This window comes from Panicum hallii, chromosome 6, assembly GCF_002211085.1.
Source record: "Panicum hallii strain FIL2 chromosome 6, PHallii_v3.1, whole genome shotgun sequence".
NCBI lineage: Eukaryota > Viridiplantae > Streptophyta > Magnoliopsida > Poales > Poaceae > Panicum > Panicum hallii.
This window is the reverse complement of record NC_038047.1, coordinates 1,469,467-1,494,194: the sequence shown is the minus strand read 5'-3', so window position 1 is coordinate 1,494,194 and position 24,728 is coordinate 1,469,467. Positions and strand designations below refer to the sequence as shown.

General features: G+C 48.5%; 3 protein-coding genes and 3 long non-coding RNA genes across 9 annotated transcripts; 1 reads left to right on the top strand and 5 right to left on the bottom strand.

The window, feature by feature from the left end:
- Positions 1-6,342: 6,342 nt before the first annotated feature.
- On the top strand, positions 6,343-9,164 carry LOC112897730 (glycosyltransferase family 92 protein Os08g0121900). Of its 3 annotated transcripts, none has more exons than XM_025966125.1 (2): positions 6,343-6,786; positions 7,328-9,164. In XM_025966125.1, the coding sequence occupies exons 1-2, from the start codon at positions 6,567-6,569 to the stop codon at positions 8,884-8,886; spliced, it is 1,779 nt and encodes a 592-aa protein (XP_025821910.1). In that variant the 5' UTR covers positions 6,343-6,566; the 3' UTR covers positions 8,887-9,164. The 3 variants fall into 3 exon arrangements, with proteins under 3 accessions (XP_025821910.1, XP_025821909.1, XP_025821911.1); XM_025966124.1 differs by having other exon boundaries at positions 7,301-9,164; XM_025966126.1 differs by lacking the exon at positions 6,343-6,786 and adding an exon at positions 6,795-7,239.
- Positions 9,165-9,252: 88 nt separating this feature from the next.
- Positions 9,253-10,684, bottom strand: LOC112897733. The gene is made up of 3 exons (XR_003229731.1): positions 10,166-10,684; positions 9,485-10,046; positions 9,253-9,385 (listed from the first exon to the last, which is right to left on the bottom strand). It is a non-coding gene; the product is annotated as an uncharacterized LOC112897733 (long non-coding RNA).
- A 597-nt stretch (positions 10,685-11,281) lies between these two features.
- On the bottom strand, positions 11,282-13,340 carry LOC112897731 (30S ribosomal protein S21, chloroplastic-like). Of its 2 annotated transcripts, XR_003229730.1 has the most exons (4): positions 12,910-13,340; positions 11,956-12,166; positions 11,722-11,855; positions 11,282-11,633 (listed from the first exon to the last, which is right to left on the bottom strand). XR_003229730.1 is itself a non-coding variant. In XM_025966127.1 (2 exons), exons 1-2 carry the CDS (start codon positions 13,287-13,289, stop codon positions 12,046-12,048), a joined length of 501 nt encoding a protein of 166 aa, XP_025821912.1. In that variant the 5' UTR covers positions 13,290-13,340; the 3' UTR covers positions 11,808-12,045. The 2 variants fall into 2 exon arrangements, 1 of the variants encoding a protein (XP_025821912.1); XM_025966127.1 differs by lacking the exon at positions 11,282-11,633 and having other exon boundaries at positions 11,808-12,166.
- Positions 13,341-14,989: 1,649 nt separating this feature from the next.
- On the bottom strand, positions 14,990-16,589 carry LOC112896822 (UPF0481 protein At3g47200-like). Its single transcript, XM_025964952.1, has one exon. It carries the CDS (start codon positions 16,587-16,589, stop codon positions 15,180-15,182), a length of 1,410 nt encoding a protein of 469 aa, XP_025820737.1. The 3' UTR covers positions 14,990-15,179.
- A 2,518-nt stretch (positions 16,590-19,107) lies between these two features.
- LOC112898528 lies at positions 19,108-20,850 on the bottom strand. The gene is made up of 4 exons (XR_003229848.1): positions 20,593-20,850; positions 20,442-20,476; positions 20,064-20,149; positions 19,108-19,370 (listed from the first exon to the last, which is right to left on the bottom strand). It is a non-coding gene; the product is annotated as an uncharacterized LOC112898528 (long non-coding RNA).
- Positions 20,851-23,410: 2,560 nt separating this feature from the next.
- Positions 23,411-24,239, bottom strand: LOC112897999. Its single transcript, XR_003229813.1, has 3 exons — positions 23,817-24,239; positions 23,647-23,722; positions 23,411-23,554 (listed from the first exon to the last, which is right to left on the bottom strand). It is a non-coding gene; the product is annotated as an uncharacterized LOC112897999 (long non-coding RNA).
- Positions 24,240-24,728: the final 489 nt, after the last annotated feature.

Here is a 24,728-nt window from a genome sequence, read left to right as displayed (position 1 = left end):
CAACTATTTCATATACATGTATATAAGCACCTATTGATGGGTTCTTTTATTGATGCTACATGCATAAGTGGTCTTGAAATGGTCCCAATCATATGACGGAGACATCCAAATGTTGGTTTCTAGACTTCTAGTATCCAAATGGTCTATCTTTTATATAAATTTATTGCACATTAGTTGATTATAAATAAATGAAGATCTTGGACCAGACATAGGACATACCCAAAAGCCACTGAGAAAGGTAGGTTTTGCTAGAGGACACACTTTCTTTGAAGTATTTTAACAGGCCAGGGAAATAAGGGCGGCTACCGAATTGGATATCAAAGGAGATTGAGTCCAATCTGAATGTTGATTAACTGATTTTGATAGGGTATCCAAATTGTTCTGCTGCCAAATGGATGCAAAGATTTCACTCCTTGCTTTACTGAAAATACTGTGTGTGGGTTACTCATACTCATAACCCATAACCCTGAGCGCCCCCAAAGTGGCATCTGGGACAGTTGAAGATGAGAGAGTGGAGGGCATCAAATGTTGTGCATACCTGAAGATTTGGTATCCTCCAACACTCACTTCCAGCTACCAAATTCTTCAGAGAAGATTAGTCTAGCTGCACTACTTGCGCTACACATAATCTGATCAGCTGAACACGAGATATTGGAGGAAACCAAGTCTTGCCTCGCTTTCGCAATAAGATTCGGTTCCATCCAATTCTCAAATTCAACTGCCAAAGTTGAATTCTGAATTGCGATGCTAACCAAGTTAAGTCACCACGTCTACTTGATTTTACCGATAGAGGCGCTGAAGATAAGATGTTGGAGAAAACTGAACTCCTGAAACTGTCACAAAAGACAAGGAAGAGTTCAGTTTACTACAACTCTTACCTTCAGAGCTAGCTAATTAGATGTTGGTCTGAAATGCTTCAAGCTAATGGCGCTGCCCTTTTATATACCAGTGGAACCTGAAGTTCCTATGCTGCTCCATTCTGATACTCTTGGCATGGGTTGTGCATGTCAAGAAAAGAAGCTCTGCTTTCTAACAAAACTATGACCAGCAATATTCTTGGCAAACTTTTTCTTTCCGCATCTGTCAGCAAATCTGGCCTATGTTAGATGTTCATCAACATGGTATGCTCCATTTCTAAATGGCTTTAGTACTGAATTTTAAACATAAAAAGAATCATCATTGGCAGAATGTAATTGTTGACCGGTATTTCCGATAACAACATTTGATAGGATAAAAAACCCTGCATTGAGGAGCATTATCAGATATGTAATCAAGGGATGAGGCTTCTCTGCAGTAGTTGCTCCTGCACTTGAGTAACTGATGTGCGGGCCCGGGTCCACATCGTAATCAAGGTGTACTTGTGTTTTGCTTCCTTCGACGTACACAGAAATTTGGAATGAAGCGCTTTGCTTGTTATCGGTGTCGTGAATCGCTGAACTGAGTGTTGAGCGCGTTATCCTTTTAATAAAATATGTGCTTAGGCACGGTAAGAAAAAAAATGTTGAGCGCGTCATGATCTACCTAAATCAAGTTTCAAAAAAAATGATCTGCCTAAAAGTAGAAGACCAGATAAAAAGTTTGCATTTCATACTTTTTATTACCATAACTTTTGCCCGTTGACATGCAAACATCATAACACACGCACGCAGTCACTACTTTATGCCTAGCAATTTACCGAGCAGGTAAGCCAGCAGGGTCGAGTTGTAGTCCTCCTCAACCATGGTGAGCAGCGGCGACGGCGGCAGCTTTGCCAGACGGTCCCTGCACGCCTCCGCGTTGCGCAGCGCCGTCCTGTACTCGTCGCTGAGGTCGAGGCCGCAGTCAAGCCCCACCCTGTGTGTCACCTTCCCCATGGCCGCCTCGGCCTCTCGGTAGCTGCCACCGGCGACGCACCCGTACGCCGCCTTCTCGTCGCCGGTGAGCGACCCGTTCCCGAGCACGTACTGCGCCCAGCCCTCGGTGGTCCCGTACGACTCCACGGCCCGCCACGCGGCGTCGTACGCGAACAAGTACGCCTCCTTGACCGCCCCGGCGCGGTAATCGTCTCCCAGCGCGTGCATGCAGACCTGGTACATGGGCTCCCCCGCCGTCGCCGTCGCCGTCGCCTCGCGGCAGGCTGCCTCCATGGTCATGTTCCTGTGGGCGCCGGGGCAGTCGCCGCCGGCGACGATGGTGGAACTAAGAGAGAGGGCCACCCAGACGAGGAGAAACATGTCGATCAGAGGCTATGTGCGAAATGCTTTGCGTATGAATGGTCTTTTGAAATGATCCCGGTCATATGATAAATAAGATGTAGATGTTGGATTCGAGTATCCTTCTAGCTAGCTGTATTTTAGTAGGAAATTTATTGCACATTTGCTTCATTACAAATAAATGAAGGCCCCTTTGACCATAACTTGGCACCTTGCACATACAAACTTTTAAATATTTGTCCAAAGATGCCAAAAAAGGTGCTTGTGCTAGAGGACACACACAATTTATTTGCAGTATTTGACCAGGCTAGAGAAATACTCACTTACTAAAGGTGACACTGAGAATTGGATTTCAGAGAAGGTTCAGTCCAATCTGAAAACTACACACATATGACATGTACATTCTGAATTTGGAAATGTTCAGAGGAGGTTCGGTCCAATCTGAAATCCTTTTCCCAAATGGATGCAAAGAACTCGCTCCTTGCTTAACTGGAAATGTTGTATGTGGTCACTCGTGTGATTATAACCCTGAAAACGCCTCCAAAATTCCATTTGGAACAGTTGAAAATGAGACATTGGAGGAAACCAAATCTTGTGCATAGCTGCAGATTTGGTTCCATCCAACACTCACCTTCAGCTTCCAAATTCTTCAGAGAAGTCTAGTGTACATCTGCACTACTTGCACTACGCATCCATCTGATCAGCTCAGCTGAACATGAGATATTGGAGGAAACCAAGTCTTGCCTCGCTTTCGCAAACAAGATTTGGTTCCATCCAATTCTCAAATTCAACCGCCCAAGTTTTGGTTCTGAATTCTGATGCTACCTAAGCTAAGTCACCGTACCAATTTGATTCTGCAATGGCCCATGCCTACTGATAGAGGCGCTGGAGATAAGATGTCGGAGAAAACTGAACTGCTGAAACTGTCTGTCGCAGAGAAAGGAAGAGTTCAGTTTCCTACAACTCTTACCTTCAAAGCTAATAAGATGTTTGGCTTGCACTGCTCCAAGCTTATGGTGCTGCCCTTTTATACACGCAGTTCAACCTGAGGATCATGTGCTGCTTCATTCTAATATTCCCTGTCATGAGTAGTGCATGCCCAAAAAAAAAGCTCCGAAAACAGTTCAGCTTTCTAACAAACTCTGACCAGAAGTATCCTTGCCTGCTTTTGCATTTCATGTACTTCTTCCTGCAAAGCATACTCCATTTCAATGGTTTCAATACTGAAGATAACACATCCCTATTAAAACCAAAACTTTTGATCTCTCTCCATGAGATGTTAATGCCAATAAATTCAGTACGGACGACTGCTTTTACAGAACCAGTAGCCTTAGCGGCAATACCCCACAAGTGATAGCATTCTCTGAAATTTTTTTACTTATGAGCTGCTTCAGAGTTCAGTGTCTTTGGAGTAGCTGAAGAATATGGAATCGGAGTGTCCCACAGGCCATTCGTCTTACATTGTACAGAAAGGCATAGTTGAAGGAATAGCAGGACAGTCAATAAGTATTACTAGGACAAATGTCTTTCTTTTGGTATGGCCTCTAGATTGGTTGGATGCAGGTTTTCTGGAACAACTCTCTCTCTCTCTCTCTCTCTCTCTCTCTCTCATACAAGTTGTTAACAGGGATTAAGGCAGAGATTAATTTGTACTCCTAGATGAACCTTTAGTGGCTTTAGTGGACCACATTTGACTTTTTTTTTTGCCCTTTGAGGTAGGGTATACTTGTGCTGGCTACAGGCCCCAGATTCCTAGATCAGACAAAGGGCAAAATTGTATTATTCTTTTTTGAAGAACGAGCATATGACTGCTTACTTAGTTGCAGTTGCAGGTGAGTACAAATTCATATCTAAAATTATAAAAGAAACTAACTACTCCATGATGCTTGTATATTATGTTTAGGTCAAACAGTTTCGGCCCAAAGTGCAATTAGCTGTGAAATGTGAATAAGTTTGACACGGTATTTTGAGTAACTTAGAATGAATGGAATTCATAATTTCTTTAGGATTAATAGATTTCATAATTCAGATGACTTTTGGCGTTAGAAGAAAGGGACTGAGGTTCACGTGCATGTGAAACATGCCAAAACATTTCAATCAAGTAGGACCATAAACGGTCCTATTGAAGAATTCTCGTGACCACAAAATTGAACACGTAGAAGCTTTCTTCGTCCAGATGCTACTCCAACTTAGCCAATCAACACCGAGTAATATAAAAGTATTAGATGGCAGCGAACGAATCATCAACCGATATAAAAGTCAGACACTAGAAATCGAACCTGACATTCTAAAACTATTTGGGGCTAACATGCACCTGTAATTTGTGAGTATCTACAGTTCTAAACATGTTGTAAAACTGGGAGCTTATGTCCTAGTACTAAAATCAGGGGATCATGGCACTATCTTTCCATGCTCAGTTAAATCTGAACTTTTTTTCAAAATACAGGACATAAACTCACATACACATAATAACCAGTTCAGGGATCCGGGGTCCAGCGGGCCGACTTCCTGCTGGCACTCTGGATGGTCTAAGACCACGCGTGGATCAAACGGGCGTCATCCTGGGCTGTGGCTTTCTCCAGGCCATCCAGGCCCACGGTCCCGACCGGCCAGCCGGTCGGCTGGAGTCTCGGCCCGCGACCGAGGGGAGGATCAAGGCTTAGGTCCGTACTATGGTCTCAACCTAAGATTCCAACCAAACTCTCTCACGCACGTGTCACTTTCCCCGATCGATGAGGTCGGGGGCCGGCCAGACCTCGCACGCTAACCGTCCTCGAGGCCAGGTGCTGAGGATAAGGACGGACGCACCAGAGTCAACTACCGTGTAGGGCCAACCACTCCCCCACGGAGGTTACAGTCCCTCTTATTGCCGCTACAGGAGGATACTATTTTACCTGCCTGTCCTCGTGAGGGGACGAGACGCAACGTCATCACGACGCGGCGGTCACACCTCCGTCACAACGGAGTGACGGGCGTAGCGCCGGGGGCGGAGCATGACTACCGTACCATACTTATTGTCGCACGCTCGCCCCCCGACCGATGGAGCATGACGCACATGGATAAGATAAGATGACCGCCCCACGATGCAAGACTTGGACGGTGGTCTTCGGAGGACCCTGACTGTGGTCCTGACTGGCGGAGCTGACGACCCCGATCAGCGAAGCAAGAAACACCCTCTCTTTCTACCTCACTCTCTACAAAAGGGAGGGTCATCCGCCTAGGAAAATGCTCAATATCACCATCACCATCAGAAGACCTAGACCTCGACCGATCTCAATCATACTACATCATCCACTCGCAAGTTTGTAACTCCTAAAACTCTCACGAGCACCTGGACTCAAGCAATACAATCGACTCGCTTCCGACTTTACGTAGGGCACGATTGCCTGAACCAGTATAAATCTTCAGTCATTGTGTGCTAGACCACATCCGATCACAACGCACGATGCACACTTCGAGCAGGTTTAGTTGCCGACCGTTTCCGGAACCGACGTACACAGTCACTCTATGAATACAGGCGCACAACTTTTAACCTTACCAGCAACTTTGAAAGATTGCGCCGAGCCTTCGTTTATTCATGCTGTACTTTTTCTTGTCTGTAGTCTCCCGTTGCATCAAAACAAAGCAAAAAGAAGAAATAATGGAAATGGAAAGAAAACCTTGCATAGTCAGAGTTATATAAAAGTATTACAAGTATATTCTCTTGAAAAATAAATAATCTCCCTAATAGACATGCAGAATTACAGAATTAGATACCTTTCCCATGTGCCCAGTGCCACCAATTATTGTTGTTTCCTCCAATCACACAGCACCAGCACCTATCCCCACCTCAGCAACTGACACGGTGGATCCACACGTACCGACCCTACTGTCATACACCGCGTCCCGCCGAGACTAACCACCCAACGATCCCGCCGCCCCATTGGCCGGACGTGCCCGTGCCGTTGGGGCTGGACGCGGCCCCACCTGTTTACTGTTCCAAAGGGCCCACACGTCATTCCCGGCCACGCGCCGTCCGACCGCGTTGCGCGGCCGGCCTTCCTCCACCGACATGTGGGGACAAGCGAGCCCCCTGGCCCACCCGTCAGGCGCGTGGTCGCGGGTATAAACGCGCCGGTGGCCCAACAGGCAGGCTGCAGCAGCGGGGAGTAACCAGCTTCCTTGCGAACGCAACCGGCCGCTTCGGATTCGCCGGCCGCCGCTCCGTCTCCTCGCCGTTCACGGCCACCGACCGCGGGGAGATAGACTTGGGGGCGACGATGCCTCCCTCCGCGTGGTAGCATGTTGCTTATGGTGTGGTCCGTGAGGCTCGCTGCTGCCGCTTGGGGATCTGGGCTGCGTCTGGACCGGCGGCGGCGGTGACCGGCGGCGGCGATGGTGATGTCGGCGAAGGAGAGGAAGCTCAGCAGGCTCGGGAGTTGCAAGGGTTCCGCGGTTGCGGGAGGTTGCGGCGGCGGTGGAGGTTCCCCCGCCGCTAGGGGTCACCGGTCGGCGGCGGCATCCGCGGCGGGGCCGCAGCGGCGTCTGTTCGCGGCGCTCTTCGCGTTCCTGTGCGCTGGTGTGGTCGTCATTGGCGGCGTTCACGTCATTGGAGGTGATGCTTCCTTCCCATTTCCCTCCTCCCTGGACTTCCTCGCGTGAATTGGATCTTGGTGGGGTTTTAGGTGGGTCGCCGGAATTGTAGCGTCACGGGAATCTTGTGCTTGGAGCGTGGTGGGATTAGCAATGATTTGGTTAAGAAAAAAAATCATTTGTAGATACGAATTTGGTATGTGGTTGGTGTTCGTTGTTGGGGAAGTGGGAAAAGTCGGCTCCTTTTTGTGGGGGTTACCGGGTTGCCATAGATCTGATGGGGTCTTACCACTCGCGGCAAAATTGCATCTTTTCTCCTTGGATTCTTGCGTTTGTTAATGAGTTCATGGGAGCAGGAGCAGTTTTGCATTCCTGGGTTGGAACGTTAGGGAGCAAGTTTTTTATACTCGTGGTGGTGCTGCGTTCGACTGATTGGTACAGAACAGGAAAAGGCTCATGCCGTCACATGAACAGTGTGTGTTGGTGTTTGTGAATTCAAGCATACTAAATCCGCTTGGTTTGTTTCTTTTCTAAAGGTGTTGATGTTCTTGTCCCTGATGCAGCATCGTTCCGGCCAGTACTCAGGACGGCGTGGCCGTCGGGGACCCTGAACGCCATTTCCTCTGATGCCGGAGCGCAGCAAGCTGGGGGCGGCGCAGACACCGTGTTGCCGTCAGTCCAAATCCGGCACGCGGTTGGCTTCCCGGACCGCGTTCTCCTGATCCTCAAGGACGGGTCGTCGCTGCCAGCTCCGGAGCGGTTTGAGTGTCTGTACTCCCCTGCCAATTCCTCGGAGCTGCGCTACCGAGCCCTCTTGGCAGTGTCTTTGCCAGATGGATCCAGACTCGTCCATTGCCCTGCTGAGCCATCTGGTATGGATATCTCACTGTCATTGTCCCTGTCACCTCCGGTGGCGCCGCTACAATGGGACAGGCTTGTGTACACCGCACTTGTTGACACCAGGGACAACTCCACTGTTGTGTTCTCCAAGGGGATGAACCTCCGTCCAGGCCGTTTGGGTGTGGCATCGCGATATCAGTGCGTCTTTGGCCGGGACCTATCGAAGCCGAAGCATGTGCTCACCTCCCCTGTGATTTCTGCAGCACAGGAGATTTTCCGGTGTGTAACACCAGCTCGCATTCGACGGTATCTGAGGATGTCAACTGATGCTAACAGCAATGGAGACACTGATGATAAGCCTATGTTGGTCTCCATCAGGACAAAGGGCCAGAGGGACTCTACACTACCCTCAATCGCTGAACCTGAGCCACTTCCTCGGTATAACAGGCATCGGCGGCAAAAGGCACACTCAATGTGTGTATGCACCATGCTGCGCAACCAAGCAAGGTTTCTCCGAGAATGGATCATCTACCACTCCCATATTGGTGTGGAGCGGTGGTTCATCTATGACAACAACAGTGATGATGACATTGAGCAGGTCCTCAATACCATGGATCCATCAAGGTACAACATCACGCGCCATCTGTGGCCATGGATGAAGTCTCAGGAGGCAGGTTTTGCACATTGTGCTCTCAGGGCCCGAGAGAGCTGTGAGTGGGTGGGGTTCATCGACATCGACGAGTTCTTGCACTTCCCTGGCAACCAGACTCTAGCAGATATTCTCCAGAACTACTCAAACAGGCGACGGATCGGTGAGCTCAGGACTGCGTGCCACAGCTTCGGTCCATCAGGTCGGACCAAAATTCCCAAGAAAGGCGTTACAACAGGCTATACCTGCCGGCTGGCTGCGCCGGAGCGCCACAAGTCAATTGTCAGGCCGGACGCATTAAACCCATCACTCATCAATGTGGTGCATCATTTCCATCTGAAAGAAGGGGTGAGGTATGTGAACATTGGTCAGGGAGTGATGCTGATCAACCACTACAAGTACCAAGTTTGGGAGGTGTTCAAGGATAAGTTTTCTGGCCGTGTCGCAACATATGTTGCAGATTGGCAGGATGAAGAGAATGTGGGATCCAGGGACAGGGCACCAGGATTAGGGACCAAGCCGGTGGAACCAGAGGATTGGCCTCGACGGTTCTGTGAAGTATATGATACCGGTCTTAAAGATTTTGTGCATAAAGCTTTCACAGATCCAGACACTGGAAGTCTTCCATGGTAATCACTGTATTTGATCTGGCACGGCTCACAATATCCTGCATGGAGAATGGAGATGCACATACTGGGAAAGAAACACAGAAAAGACTTAGGTAGAAGAGTGATTTGCTCTTTGGTAAATGTTAGTCTTAAGGTTTTTCTCGTTCTTATTTTCTTTTATAATCATCCATTTTTTTACATATCTAAGAGGGAGAGAATTCTTTTGTAGATACAGATAGGTAGCAGGTTCACTGTAAGTTTTCTTGATGAAAGATGAAATGAATAGGATGACTACTTGACTTTCTTTCTTCAGTTATTTTACATTGCTGTGTGCTCATACTGATGGGTAAGAAAACACTAAATTTCAGCACCTAATTACATCGTCACTGTCTCTGCAAATGCAAACAATTTTTTTTTCTGGAGAAGATTACACTCAGTTCAGGAACCACAAGCTGATTAACTGGCAGTTTGCGGTGTAGACAAGGATGGTGCACCATGCTTGGCTCCTTTCTGTAGGAGTGGTCCTGGAAGAATATTTAGCTTCTCACTTCTCAGGGAAAAATCACACCCAGAACATTTGCTTTACATTTACATAATGGGAACTTTATGCTTAGCATCTTTACCTGTAACTTGTAGCTTTGGGAAAGCATCCTCTATTCCTCTTGCATCAAATCAGCAAGTTTCTTAGGATAAGGGAAGAACCAGATCAGCATCCAGATCACTCTCAACAAACATTGTTTTCTTCTCCATCTTTGGCGACTTGTCAGAGGTTGGGTAGTTTATTATAAACCTGACACATACATAAGCATAGTCTAGATAAAACCTAGGTTCCTTTCCTCTTTTACTTTATTGCCTCATTGATCTTACTTTATTGTCTAAAGGTTCATTGACAGGATGGCGTTGTCTGGATCAAGGTCCCAGTTCTTTATTTTACCACTATCCCTAGGTTTATCAGGACAGGTTTCTCATAGGTGAAGTCAAAAGCAAGGGGAAGTGAACAGACATAACCTTTCCATTTGCAAATATCCTACTTGCCGAACCCCAAGGTTAGTCCTTGTTTCTGATGTTAGTTTCGCTGTAGTAATCAAGGAAAGCTATGGGCAACAATACAAAAGCTGGCAAGTGTGTGGATTGGTTTGGTGCCTTCTGGTGATGTTGGCAACTGGAGTAAACTACAAATTTGAGCTGCAGTTTGGTACCACATCAGTATAGTATATATAGGGCTGAAAATAATGACCTCATGTGTAATAATGTGGTATACAACAATGCATGTATGTAGACATATGAGCTGCCATGAATGATACCTGGAAACTTTTGTCTAGTTGGAAGCTTGGAAGGTTCTTGCATTGGACAGCAGTGCCTGAGTTTCTGGCAGGTGGGCTGGCACACCTTCGCCTGTCCCTCTGCCTCTGGCACAGCAAGGTTTCCTGCCTGTATCCATAACAATAAAATTTCTGAAAGTGCTCCCCCACTTTGGCCCCCTTAATCTTATAACTGTGCTTTCCTTTTCAAAAAAAAAAATCTTATAACTGTGCTTATCTTAGCTGCGGTGAAGGAAATTTTGTTGCATTGTGCCAGCCCAACTGCATATTGGAGGGATCATGATTCATGAGACAGTGCTGGGATCCAGAGACCAGTGTGTACAAATGGACAGGCTTGTGTTCATGATACACGGCAGAGACGCTGCGGATCCATGTGGGCTTTGCACTGGCTGAAAATCGATCTCAACTCCTCTTGCATACTGATGCCCTGTGATCCGGGTATCTGCAGCCAGATCTCATCTGCAGCATGGATCCTTCTGGCTGCCAAAACCGTCCAGCCGAATCCCTGCACATTTGGTAGTCATTTCAGTACAGTCGGTTGCCGCCTGCACATCGCCGACGACCTCATGGACTGAATCATCCTGAAGCTGACTGTATTTTAAAAAAAAACAAAAACAAAACTTTACTGCCTGCACGAATACTTTGACTAAAAGTCTGGAAAGTGGAAATCATTGAGCACCGGGACGAGACCGGGAATCGCGTTCTTCTACCTTGGCCTGCCGGTGTCGGCGTGGGCAGTTTGGTCGCCATCGACGACTGGCTGACCAGGCACGCCAATGGCTTGTAACTCGTGCCGAGGCCCGAGGCACGCATTGGGATCGTCGTCTCTCCATCGGGCAGCCAGCTGCCAGGAGCAGGCGAGTAGCTCTAGATAGTGTTGGACTTGTACTGACTTGCTGACCAGGTGACCAAGGTCAACCAGATTCAGCGGAAACGGTGGAAATGAGTCCCAAAAAAAAAGAATTCAGTGGAATTAAGTGGAACCGCAGATCTGCATTCCCATGAACCCCAAAGAAATCAAAATACGCTAATCTACTCTGCATCGTTTCAATTTCGTCAAACTGTCTTCGAAATAAGTAATGAAAAGAAGAAGAAAACCTGGTGCGCCGGTGTGGGTCCAGAGGTAGGCACCCAGTCGCATGCTTGCGTCGCCTCCTCCGGAGGCAACACCTTCCACGTCCCCGTTGCTGTGCCATGGACCTTTCGAGCTTTCCTGCAGCTCGACCTGTGGCCCGCCACGATAATTGCCAGCTCAATCAAGACGACGACGAAGAGGACGGAACCCCCAATCATGCGCAGGATAGCACCAGAAGGAACATCACGTGGCAAATCTAAACAGGTGGGCGCCGCGAGCTTTCCTCGCCGTTCATTCCCCTCTTCGTCGCCTCATCGTTTTCTCCACTTCGTTTTTGCGTGAAATCTGCGACATGATTTGCCGTAGTGACAGCAGCTGCATCAGAATATTCTCTTAGTAATTGATCACCTAATCAGCTATCTACTGCATGCATCAGAATTCAGAAATCCTCTCTCCTTTTTACCAAAAAATACGTAGCATCATGGTAGTTCTTCTGAGAACAAACCAGTCGTTAGTCTCTTTCCCTGTCCAGTACTCCGTACATGAAGCCACAAGAACACAAGGGAGATCAAGTATTTGCAGCACAGTCAGGAGGCTCTGCACTTGAGACATACAACATTCAGAACAAAGCTTTACATCAGGCTACCGTGCTTTGCTCACCAATCAGCTACTAAGAAATGAATTTGGTAGCACCTACTCAATTTCCAATAGCTAACCAAAAAGAGCTGAGCTGAAGTGCTGAAACTCTTCGGCAGGCAATACCATGCCCAGTTTCTCGATTATCTCTTTATCTGTAAGACGGCAACTCTCCACCAGGGAGCTCCCAGTTGTCGTTCTCCTCATCGTCGTCGGTGTTCTGCTCCTTCGGCCCCTGTTTATCATCGAACGGATATGGACCTTTGAAGCGCCTGCAATAGAATGGTTGGGGCCAGCTACGAGTCAGGAGTTTGCTACAACTGAAATGAAATTGGCGTATTCCGGAAATGGCCAAGTACAATCATGTGTTCAGAAAAGTAGGTTGTACATGTCCATCACCTTACACATTGGAAAATTCAGTATGAGATAGTATAAAGTTTTCTGCATGATTCGATAACGGAAATTTGATAAGGTCGCTAAACTTGCACGTATCGGGATTTAGGATCAAGAGTAGAAACTATTGTTCAGAAAGAATAATCATGAATGGTGAGTTGGTGACTATAATCTCCTCAAATATGAAGACGATAGTCTAGGAAGCAGCTTAATAAGCGAGGACAAAAATAGGACATTTCAGAGGATCATTTCACATGCACAGTTATTTCAACTCAAAACTGATTTGTACTGACAGTTGCACCACCTTCAGGATCTAGACCGTTAGCAGTAGACTGGTTTGGATGCTACTGTCTAACGAATTTGTCAGATACTGTACACTGTTGTTATCAGATTCAGATATATGATGATCACATAGCAGCCTACAGTCCAACAAGAGTGAAGAATCAGCAATCATCACTTGATTATGACACCCAAAACTCTAAAAGACAGAACATAGAACGAGAGATCACATCATCCAACTATCCAAGCAAACATAAGCACAAAGCGACAAAGTAATACTAGCGATCAATTTCAAGCATAGCGCGATCACGACGGGGTGCATCGATCGAGCGAGGGGACGCACCTCCGGCGAAACCTCCAGGCAGCGGACCGTGCCTTGCGCTTGCGCTTGTCCCGCGCGTCCTCGTGCCTCCGGCGCCGCCTGATCTCCTCCATGACGCCCGCGCGGGACACCTGCCACGTGAACCGCCGCAGGAGCTCCTCCCCGTCCACATCCTCGTCGCCCGCGTCCGCCTTCGCGTTGTGGTACTTGGGGTTGGCCGCCGGCACCAGCGCCAGGCCCCGCACGCACAGCTGGGAGGGGGCGGAGAGCGCGAGGGAGGTGGCGGCGGGGAGCGGCCGCCGCAGTAAGGAAACGAAGGTCGCGTTGGTGTTCGGGTGGAGGAGGGGATACGGGCGCGTCGGGGAGACGGCTGCGGCGGCGGAGGTGGCGGCGGCGGCCATGGTGGTGGTGGTGCCCGCCGGCGAAGACGGGTCGGTATAGGGAAGACAGAATCCACCACCCACCCCACAGACAGTTCGTAGAAGGCCCCTGGCTGGTGGGCCTGAGGTTCCAGGCCGAAAAAATGGCATGCCGGTGTAGCATGCTGAACAGGGCCGAAACTGAGGCCGACCCACAGACGGCCAACAACCTTCCCCTTGGCCCATGGCTGCTAACTGGCAGGAAGGAAAGTAAGCGCTTTCATCGTTTTTGAGCCCATTAAGCCCAGCCTACCTACGATGGATCAGACCGTTAGGTCTGAAATGGGCTTAAGGTTGAAGTTTGCAGCCCGGATATTCGTGTGTGCTTCAAAAGATTGCACTGTATACGAGGCCGGTGGCCATTCCTACGATTCCAGCCCGACGATTAGGACCTGTATTAAATCCACCAGCCGGTAGGTAGCTAATTAGCTAATACATTGGTTTAAATAAGATCAACTAATACGTAGTTAAAATCTTTGGAAAGAGCTAAATAGCGCTTAGCTGATCCAGCCCAGCTAATTTCATCTAGCAAACTACTTCCACCACCCGTAGAGAAATGCTCAACGGTACCATTGATACTTAAAACTCTTTAGTTCCGGATTCTAACTCAAAAACATCTTACCTCACGCACAGTTTCTTTACTACTCTATTTACTACTCTACCTACACAGCATATGTAACTTTGAATAAGATGTCTTCTTTTTAAACTAACCCATGAAGGACCCTTCAGTCCCGGGTGGAGCCAACTAAAGAGCCTTTTAATCCGGGTTGGAGCCACCAACCGGAGCTAAAAGATCATCCTTTAGTCCTGGTTGGTGTTACTACCTGGAACTAAATGTTTGTCCTAGTTGGAGCCACCAACCGAGACTAAAGGGTGACTTTTAGTTCCGGTTGGTGCCTCCAAGCAGGACTAAAGCTCCCTGTCGTCCCCTAGCCGTTGGACCCGGGACTAAAGCTTTCGTTAGTTCTGAATCCAAAGTTGGCTGGGACAAATGAGGAGAACAAAAGATTGTTTTTTAGCAGTGTTCCTATATCTCAAATTATTAGTCGTTTAACTTTTTTAGATTCAAAGAATTTGTTATCCATCTAGACATAATACATATGTATATATTAAAAAAATTATAAATCTAGAAAAGTCAAAACGACTAATAATTTAAAATGGAGGAGGGAGTAATAGATTAGCTGTGTGGATCCATACGAAATCCTATTAGCCTAGCTAAATTTGGTCATGTTGGTTTCAGTGACACAAGCTGGACAGGCTAGTGGTATGCAGGTTTCATATGTTTGGTTGCATGTACAACCTCTTAAGCCAGGCTCCACCAATACAGTGGGGAGGCGTGCCCTGGCTCGCTGGAAACGAGGGGAGCGAGCGTTCCCAGCAAGCCAGTCATGCACTAGTCTCGTAGCGCAACTGAAAAGTATTTCCTCACCCTGGGTGAAGCTCACCAGCGTTGACGCTGCGGTGGCAGAGCTCGGGGGCCCCCCGCCCGGCTCGCAGCCGCACGCTGCGGCAGCGCTCGGCTGCAGGGATCCCGTCCGCACGCGGGGGGCGGCGCTTGGCTCGGCAGCAAGGCTCCCGCCCGTATGGCTGGCGGAGCTCTGCAGCACGGCGTACCAGGCAACCAAACAAGATGACTTCAGCACAGGCTTAGCCAGGTAACCAAACACGAGCTTATTGTATTGTTCAACCTAGGCCCGAGCTGCCCAGGCTTACGATTCTAGCCAGGCTAGCCATAGTCCAATAACCAAACACAACCTTAATGTCAACAAGAATATTGGACATAACGGAACAACAAAATAAGAATAAAAAACATGTTACACATGACGAATTTTGAATGGCGACAGCAACAGCCAGGCGGAGCATCTAGCAATGTCACTTGAGTGCGACAAGTGTCTTAAAGATGCCGATGAGCACGCCGGTGACGGACAGGAAGGCCGCGATGAACCTGTAGTTGTTGTAGACGAATTTGTGCGCGGCGATCCTCAGCGACCGGTGGCGCTTGTACGAGTCGATCTCCTCCAGGGCGGCGAAGTAGCGGCCGCCGAAGCGGAGGTGCTGGCCGAGGCCCTTGAAGAACCCCAGCGCCTGCTTGTTGCTCAGGGCGCCGTGCAGCAGGCGGCGCCGCCGGAGCTCGTGCACGTCCTCCTTCCGGTCCACGAGCATCGCCAGCACCGACAGGTACGAGCTCACCACGAAGCCGTCGGACTTCCTGCTCGCGCCGGCGGTGCTCGCCTCCAGCGCCGCTATGTTGACGAGCCAGCACGCGGTCACCTCGCTCAGGAACACCGGCGACAGCAGCAGCTCACCGACCAGGTGGCCCCGCCGGACGCGCGCGTCCCCGAACCACGGCTCCGTGCTCGGCGTGGGCACGACGCCGATCTCCGCGAGCTCCACCGCGCTGCTGGACAGCGACCGCGGGAAGAAGGCCGTGTAGGTCACCATGTCCTCCGGCATGCTGCCCACCTGGGTGAACCGGAGGAAACCAAGGAGATGCGGCGGCTTGTACTGCTGTTCGGCGCTACCGCCACCACCACGGCTTTTATCGGCGGCCTTCGTCGCCCGGCCGGTGCATCCCCATAGCGTCCGCCGCAGGCCGTTCTCGGGCTTCGCCTTCCCGGCGGGGAGGAACTTCGCTCCCATGCCGTCGACGAACCGGCGCACGTCGACGGACATGAACTCCGTGAGGGCCTCGAGCACCAGCCAGGGGATCTGGTTCTCGAGCAGGAAGATGTCCTTCTGGATGCTGGGCCCCGTGGACAGCGTCATCCGGTTCCGCAGCACCGGCGCGGCGTCGTCGCTGTCCACCATGTACTGCAGCAGGAAGCAGCCGTCGAGGAACATCATGGCGGCGAAGTCGGCCTCCCCGACGCCCTCCACCGAGGGGTCGGCGGCGTCGTAGCAGCCACGGGCGGCGCCCGCCACGGAGCGCACCCTCTCGTACACCTCCACCGTCGAGCGCCCGGAGCTCCGGCAGAGGTAGTGGGCCGCCGCGAGCTTGACCTCCTCCATCTCCTGCAGGCGCGGCGCGCCGTGGTGATACGGGCCGATGGCCACCACGCTCGGCGCGATGTAGCGGCCGCCGTCGCCGTCGATCCCCCGCAGGCCGCGCGGGAACCGGTGGATCTTGGTCTCCACATTGGCGAAGTCGGCCTCGAGCTTCCGCGTCGTCCTGGCCATCCTCTCGTCGATGGCCAGTATTTCTTGCACCAGCACGGCATCGTTGACGCGTACTGCTCGTCCTGGGACGTCATCGATGAGAATTGTTCTTGCGTCGGCGTCCATGGCGCTAACACGCAAATTAACGCTCCACAGTCACTTCGACGCTGATCCTGTCATGATGTGCACACCTTATTATATGGTGCTCTATAGATTCCTTTGCAAGCTAGCTAGGGTCCGACAGCTGTCACCTGTCAGATACTCGGAGTGAAGGCTGAAGCATACATGGTTGTTCTTTATCCGGATCCCTTGCCAAGATAGTTGCCTACGTCTGGTGCCAAGCTTCACCGTGAGCTTGCTAGCTGACCAACTAGATGCATGTTTGGTTCACTGTCTCGTTGTCACAGTTTGCCACGCCTAAAGTTAGGCATATTTTCTACCACACCTTGGCAAGATTTTTCTTCTACTGTATGGATCCCACTCGTCAATGACTTGTAAAAGTGTGGTAAGATTCCCTTAAGCATACCAAGGTGTGGCGCAGAATTTCAGCGTCTAACCTTAGCCAAGTGTGGTAGAAAATATGTGGCAATTTTTAGCACTTTAGCCATGCAACCAAACATGCCTGGTTGGACAGGGATCTGTGGAACAAAGCACCAACAAGACGGCAAGGAGGAGATCGATGCCATCCGAGGACAAAGGTTCTTTAGCGCCAACAAGTCTCGTTTTTCAGAAATGCACTGTCTCTTCTCGGGGCACCAGGTACTCCGTGCAGGCAGATTTTAGACATATATGCATGTGGGCGCCATGCTGTTCAGACGAAATGTGCCTCGCTCGCTCGTCGGCTTCGCGTGCTCTTTGCCCGCGCCTAGCTTGCCGTGGCCAAATTTTACCCAGGGAGCGGGGATTGAAACTTTTGCTTGGCGGGGCGAGGGGCAATGAAATGTTCCTTCACGAGGAATCAAAATACCCTCTCCCCAATTGACAACACGCTGGAACCCTAGACTCCATTGACCACTCGCATCATCCCCATCCTCCGGACCGGCGGCAGCGGAAGTGGTCCAGTCATGAGCCACCCTGGAGCCGTCGACCGCTCTCCCCATGCCCCCGCGACCTCTCTCGCGGTGCATCCTGCTCCTCCTGCTTTGACGTTGGGAGATTTGGGTGTCTGGTGCGGTCCACCGGCGCATGGAGTTGTCGCTCCTCTCCTCCATGGAAGGGATTCCGGCTTATTCTCGCTCCCTGGTTGCGGCAATCCAACCATTGGAGCAGTCATCCAAGCTCAGGGATCGGAGGCGCCTTCTTCCAGCACACCCCTATTGTGTACTCTCCATTCTTCATTCCAGGTATGCCTTTCTGTTTCTAAGATGTATGTGTAGTTTGTTTCTTTTTTCCGGCATTGAAGAGGACCTCAGCTTGGATTTTAGTGTAGTTGACCCTTGTGCCCGGTATATCCAATCATTTCTGCTCCATGGCGTTTCTGATCCGTGGGGCGCCCAGAATGGAGGCCAATCCAACCAACCAAGCAGCTCTGAAATTATTGGGGTTCTTTCAGGTATGCTCTTGTCATCTGTTCTGCTGGTCTTCTTTCAGGTGTGCTAGCCTTCTATGAAGGAACTCAAACGTACCGCTGCAATTGACAAGGACAGCACGCCCCCCTGCTCAGCTTTGAAGGCACAAGTTGCAGTTGATAGCGACGATGAGGAGATGCTTGATGGGGATGATGATGCTGACGATGAAGCTGGCGGCGATGATTCCGACCGTAGAGTTGAGCAGGGTTTGGATTCCACTGCGGAGGATGGAGTTGAATGCTATGATGAAGAGGGTTCAGACTTCAGAGCCCAGCGCAGATCCCGATAACGAAGGTACCTCCGCCGCCGCCGGATAAGCTCCGCGGCCGCTTATGCAAGTGGTTTTTTCACTTTGCTCTCTTTTTTTGCCATTCACAACCTCATCCGCAACACGACTTCATCGCCATCTTCAGTTAGTCATAAACTTAAATGTATATCTACCGACATTCTGATTGTTCAACCATATGCAGCATCGAACAAAGAGAGGTGCATGACAACGCATCCTGAACATACCTACAATTTCGGATGCAAAAGGGAGAGGAGGGAGGAGACGGAGAGGGCAGGCTAAGGCTGTCTACTTTTATCGAGCATCGTTCTGGCCCACAAAATGATGAAACGGAAATTTTCCAGTGTACCGAGAACCGCCAGAAAAATAATTTCTATCGGTAAACCGACAGGCAAATCCCGACAGGGATAGATCGATAGAGAAAATAAAATTTTTCAGTCGGTATTTTTTCTAACGGTAAACCCACAGGGTAATGTTGTCTCGTCAGGTTTAGAAATTTGTCAGGAACCGTCAGGTTAAATTTTTTCATGTGAGCTACAACCCTCAGGGAAATTTGCCACTTACCATCAGGGAAATTTGCCTCTTTCCTGACAGCCTCCCATCAGGGAAATTTGCCTCTTTCTTGACAGCCTCCCATCAGGGAAATTGAGGTTTCCCAAGACAGTTGGAACTGACATTTATTTATTGCCCTCAGAAATAGTAGAATTGTCAGCAGTAATATAACTTCAAATAGACATTCGACCTCAATATAACATTATATAGCTCAAATCACTAGCATGTTCAACCAGATTACAAAGTTTTCAGCATGGGGCAATATAGAAATGTCTTTGCCCTCTGAAAGTCCATGATCATTCTAATTTCTACACATAAGTCATCTTTATTCTGCCATGATTATGTTGTTCGAAAGACAAGGCAATAAATAGCCATACAATGTTCAAAAGACAACAACCATATGTGTTCTGAAAACAAAAGTTAGATGCCGTCATGTTTGCTGGTTGTAGCCAGTAGATGTTTGTGCCGATAGCCATGTTTAGACTTTGCAGTATACCCATCCTAGAATGCAAAAGAGATCATTAGGCCCTGTTTCAAAAATGTTGAAATCAACCATATTCATTACAAGCTCAGTAGGTCAAATGGTAACGTTCATTGCAAGTTTGTTGTTAAGTCAGGAAAATTATAGACGATTCCATGTTTAATTGAGCACAAAAATTATGGCCAAGCTGAAGGCAGCACAAAAGTGTACCTAGTCTAAGTTTAGCATGCATGCAAGTAGTCTTAGGCACTGTCATGTTTATTTGTTCCTTATTTCTTTCATATGTAAACAATCATGAACAAAAGGGTTTGAATTTTGGAGCCGAAAAGTTACACCCATGAGGTCATGCTATCAAGTTAACAGATTGTAATGAACTTTTTTTTTCTTGCAGAAGGAAACAATGTGATATACATACATCATGCATACAGGCTACAGTATTTATTATTTTGCTACCATCATGCATGTCTGATTGGTTTAGCAGGCAATAAAAAATATTGTAAGGAACCTGATATACATACATGTAGCTAACACTATATCTAAGTAAAACCGCAGTTCCAGTGTATGTGCAGAATTGCATATTAAAAGATCTACATACTATAAACCCAGTGAAGCAATGTGAGAAGTAAAGCAGAGAAAGTGTAGTTTCATGCTAAGTCCTGGGAATTTTCGGACATGAAAAGGAAACAACAGTACAAATGAAAGGACCTGCATACCTTCAAAAATGAACTGTAGGCTCTTTCTGAAGCAGATCCCCCATCCTTGCCTAGTAGTTGCTCCATTTCCCTTCACGCCACCACAGCTGAAACTTAGCACAGGGGAAGGAATATCAGTTCAAGAACTTTGCTGAAATGAAATAAAAGCTAGTATGCAATGAAAAATTACTACTATGCACAATACTACCAGATCACATCTCGTGTGCTGGCTAGACAGCAGCTTTACACATGTCAGCCAGATCTAGAAAAGAAACAATAATATGAAGCCCAATTTGGAATTGACAAATCAAACCAACTATACATGGACTAATTTGCTAGGTGCCCAGTATTATGCATTCAGATCTGAGGGGCGGAGAAAGAGGAGCAGCAGTGCCACACCTTCACAGCGTTGGATTTGGTGGCCGCTTGTTCTCCTGCATATGAGGCAGGTGGTGAGTGGAGCTTGGGGCATAAGAGTTCGGCGGTATCGGGGTTCATCGGTGAGGAGGCAGCAAACCGGCGACGTGGGCCTTAGGAAACCTAGCCTCACCTGCGTGGGCGCTCGACGACATAGAGGCAGCAGCTGGTTGCACGGGCTCATTGCGTGTAGGCCGGAAGCGCGTCGTCTCCTCGCCGGCCGGGCTTTCCCTTGCTTGTGCTCCATGCCACCGAACTACTCTCTTTGGATGTGGGAGACGAGCATGGCGAGGCACCACTCCACCATAGGCACCGGCAAGCTCCACGGCCACGACATCTGGCTGAGGCGGCTGCGCTGCGTGGGAAGCTGAGAGGCGCTGGCGGCCTGGCTTGTGGCCTGTGGTGGCGTGGGAGCAAATGGACGAGAGGCAATTCTCTGCGAGCTATTATAAAAAAATTCTCAATTATCTATGTACCATTAAAAGAATATAATATCACATGAGCAACTACTCCAATTTTTTTTACTCCTGAATGCCACTCCCGTTAGCTTTTGGTGGAACGGCAGCTAACAGCAGCTTAAAATGTCCCCTTTACCCCTCTTACAGATGGATCCCGCATGTCAGTCTTCTTCCTCAACTTCCAGCCTCCCCACTCTCTCTCCTTCCACCTTGCCGGCGCCGCCCGTCCGCCCGCCTCAGCCGCCATAAGCAAGCGCCGCCAGGCCTCCCTCCTCCACCCGCTGCCCTCGCCGCTGCCCTCGCACCACTGCAGCCCCTTCTCGGTTCGCCGCCACGCGCGCATGCGGCCAAGCCGCTGCGCCCTGCCTCGGCACAGACGGAGCCTCGCCGCAGGTGCACCGTGCGCTGCTCCCTCGTCGCGCAGGGCCTGGGCCTCCCCACGCTATGGAGACTCAGAGCGCTCGCCAGGGGATCCGAGGCTTGTTCGCGCTGTGCCTGGCCAAGGAGAACCAGCCCCGCGCGGTGTCCGCCAATGCCACGTCTACGCTGGCCCGGCGTGCAGCGGAGGATGACACCGGGGAGCCCGAGCGCGCGCTGGCGGCCATGGAGCGGCTGTGCCGCGCCGAGGGAGGGCGCGACGCGGTGGTCGCGGGGCCGGGGGCGGGTTGGCGAAGTGGAAGGTGAGGGGGTGAAGTTGAGGAATAAGACTGACGTGCGGGACCCACATATAAGAGGGGCAAAGGGGACATTTTAAGTTGCTATTAGCTGCCGTTCCACCAAAAGCTGACGGCAGTGGTATGCAGGGGTCAAAAAATTTAGAGTAGTGGCTCATATAATATTGTAACTTTTCTAGTGGCATATAGAAAATTGAGAACTTCTATAATAGCTCATTGGGAATTGCATGTACAATAGACCAATCTCGTGCATTGATCGAAGATCCAACGGTATACAATTGATCCAAACCCTAGACTTATCTGTCTATTGGGCTGGATGGGCTAGCATAAGTAGGCCCATCAACCCAGTTGATCATTTTTATTGGAAAAAGTCTACTTTCCCTCCCTCAACTATCGTAAAAGTTTGATTTTCATCCCTCAACTACAAAAGCGGGTATCTAGTCTCCCCCAACTATCAAAACTGTTTATGTTACCTCCCTTGGTGGTTTTACAAGTGGTTTTTGCATTTTTTTCATATATTTTTCTTTCTTATATCTTTTTTCACTCAATTGAGGTAGCAAACGTGGATCAAAAATCATGAAAATTAGAGAATCCAATTTCAAAACCTTTTGAAGTTGAAAGAAAGAATTCAAACTTCATTTTATCACAAAAACTTCAAATTTTTCTATAGAACCTACTCACAAAAATTCCCTAATGATGTACCTCTAATATGTGTCACACAGTTCAAATTTTGTCAAAGATGGAGTTCATCTTGATGCCTTAAAAATTCAATGAAGTTTGAATTCTTTATTTATTTAAAATTTTAAGTTTCAAATTTCTTTGGGTTTAAACTTTAAAAATTTGCAAAATTGGGTTCGTTGTACTCTCCTGTACAAGTATGCCAACTTTCATGATTTTTTAACCACGTTTGCTACCTCAATTGAGTGAAAAAGATAGAAGGGAGAAAATTCTATGAAAAAACAATGTAAAACCACTTGTAAAACCGCTGAGGGAGGTAAAACAAACGGTTCTGATAGTTGGGGGAACTCTATACCCGGTTTTGTAGTTGAGGGATGAAAATCAAACTTTTGTGATAGTTGAGGGAGAGAAAGTAGACTTTTTCCTTTCTTATTACTTTCTTTTACTTATTTATATTATTATCTATTTATTATATAACTACTTAGAGAACAACTAATCACTTTATAAATACTTAGGTCATTTAGCATAATCATTATGTTACTTCATATATAATTAGTATTGAAGAACAATCAGTCACTTTCCTACTTATGGTTGCATCATAGAGAACAATTACAAAGGTCGAACCAATGAGTATTTATAGTGATTCATAAATGTGATATATGTATTTTCAAGAGGTTTTAATGGTACTGCCATGAAATTGGCATAATTCGTCAATATTTTCGTAATTAGCTTTGATTCCATCAGATCACGCCTATAAAGCAAAGCTAGTACTCCCTCCGTTCCACTTTATAAGCATTTCTAGGATGCTGCACACCGAATAGCAGAAGCAGAAAATGTCCTATGTGCCCTCAAAAGTCTGACAATAGTACAAGTTCACTCCGTCAAAAGTCAGACAGTAGTACATTGTCACTCAATCATCTATTCGGAGAATAATATTAAGTAATGGCCACTAGTATATACATTAACTGCTACCAGCCCAACGTTTGTACATGCACCTCCTTTATTCGAGTGGCCGGTAACAAAAAGTTCTACACACATTTCAGTTGCCGCCAGTTTACAAATTTCAATTCTAAACAAATTCACATTTCACCAAAATTTTGAATCCACTGGAGGCAACTACGGAGTAAAGTTTACAGCTTATAAATAAGATCACTTCATCTCTTTTTTCCTCACTCCATCTCGTATCTTGCTGAGAGCCATGTCATTTGATCTCAATAATCCCCCTTTCTTTGATGACAACGAAGATGGACCAGCAGTAGGAGCAAGTGGTGGTGGCCTCCCGGACCTAAACTTCCCAGCAAGATCAGAAGAGGGTGGGGTTACATTCTCAACTTTTGTACTTTTTTTTTAGCTAATGAACAGAATCTTTCTTGTTACCTGTTGTCCTTTTGGTAAAAAGCTTTCTTCCTCCTTGTCCTAGATTTTGATGATGATGTGGACCCTTTCAATGTTTCTGCTGAAGCAGCATGTTTTGATTATTCAGGTATAATACATGCAAACTGTACTTAATTTTAAAACTATCTTAATCAGCACAATTCGAGTCTTACATTCATTTATTGCCACCATGAAGATGACGAAGATCCTGTGTATGGCGAAGATTTTCATGTCAACTTAGGGGAAGGCAGTCTCCAAGGACCCAGTGTTCAAGCACGTGATCAGCATGCAAATACAAATATTGTGAGAAGAAGAAAGAATCTGACAGAAAAGGAAAGACATGATATTTATGAAGAATTGCTTCTAATGAGCAACAATGGAAAACTGAAAAAAACAAGCACCACAGTAGTGGCTCAGTTGTTTAATGTCAATAGGTGTCAAGTGCAAACTATATGGAGGGAAGCAAAGAAATGTCGTGCTGCAGGTGTTCCAGTAAATCTTTCTTCAAAAAGAAAGCAAGCATGTGGCCGCCATAAGGTTCAAATTGATTTGTCTCAAATTTTGACAATACCTTTGAACATGAGAACCACACTCAAGTCTCTAGCTGAAGCATTAGGTGTGAAGAAGACTACCCTCCACCGCTTGTTCAAAGCAGGAAAACTACGCCGCCACACGAACACTATTAAGCCATGTTTGAGAGATGATAACTGTCGGTACATACAGATAGGGGTACCTCCTGCTAGGGTGTCCAGGCCCTGGTACTTCTCATAATCCACGCTCCCCCTCGCCTCTGGGCCACGTGGCATACGGCCTCCGGGCCTGACTGCTGGGACCACGGTCTCCGGACCCTCCCCGAGCTCCGTGAGGTCCGGGGCCTTTGCACACCCACGTGGGCGGGAGAGCTCTCGGGTAACCCCTGCGGACCCGGCCTCCCCTGGGAGGTCCGGGGCCGCCACATGTGATGGCCAGACCATCACAGGTCAGCCCGCTCCGGCCGGCCACGGGGGCCCCGGACCCCTCTTTCCCCCGGGAAGGGGTCCGGTGCCGCCATGTGCTGCCCGGCGGGAGGAGCGGGGCTGACCCCG

Bases quoted from the DNA above. Each gene is read 5' to 3' on its own strand.
- LOC112897730 (XM_025966124.1), top strand. From the start codon at position 6,567: ATGGTGATGTCGGCGAAGGAGAGGAAGCTCAGCAGGCTCGGGAGTTGC. The intron at 6,787-7,300 runs GTGATGCTTCCT...TCTTTTCTAAAG, and splicing joins CGGCGTTCACGTCATTGGAG to GTGTTGATGTTCTTGTCCCT.
- LOC112897731 (XM_025966127.1), bottom strand. From the start codon at position 13,289: ATGGCCGCCGCCGCCACCTCCGCCGCCGCAGCCGTCTCCCCGACGCGC. The intron at 12,167-12,909 runs GTGCGTCCCCTC...ATTCTATTGCAG, and splicing joins GCCTGGAGGTTTCGCCGGAG to GCGCTTCAAAGGTCCATATC.
- LOC112896822 (XM_025964952.1), bottom strand. From the start codon at position 16,589: ATGGACGCCGACGCAAGAACAATTCTCATCGATGACGTCCCAGGACGA.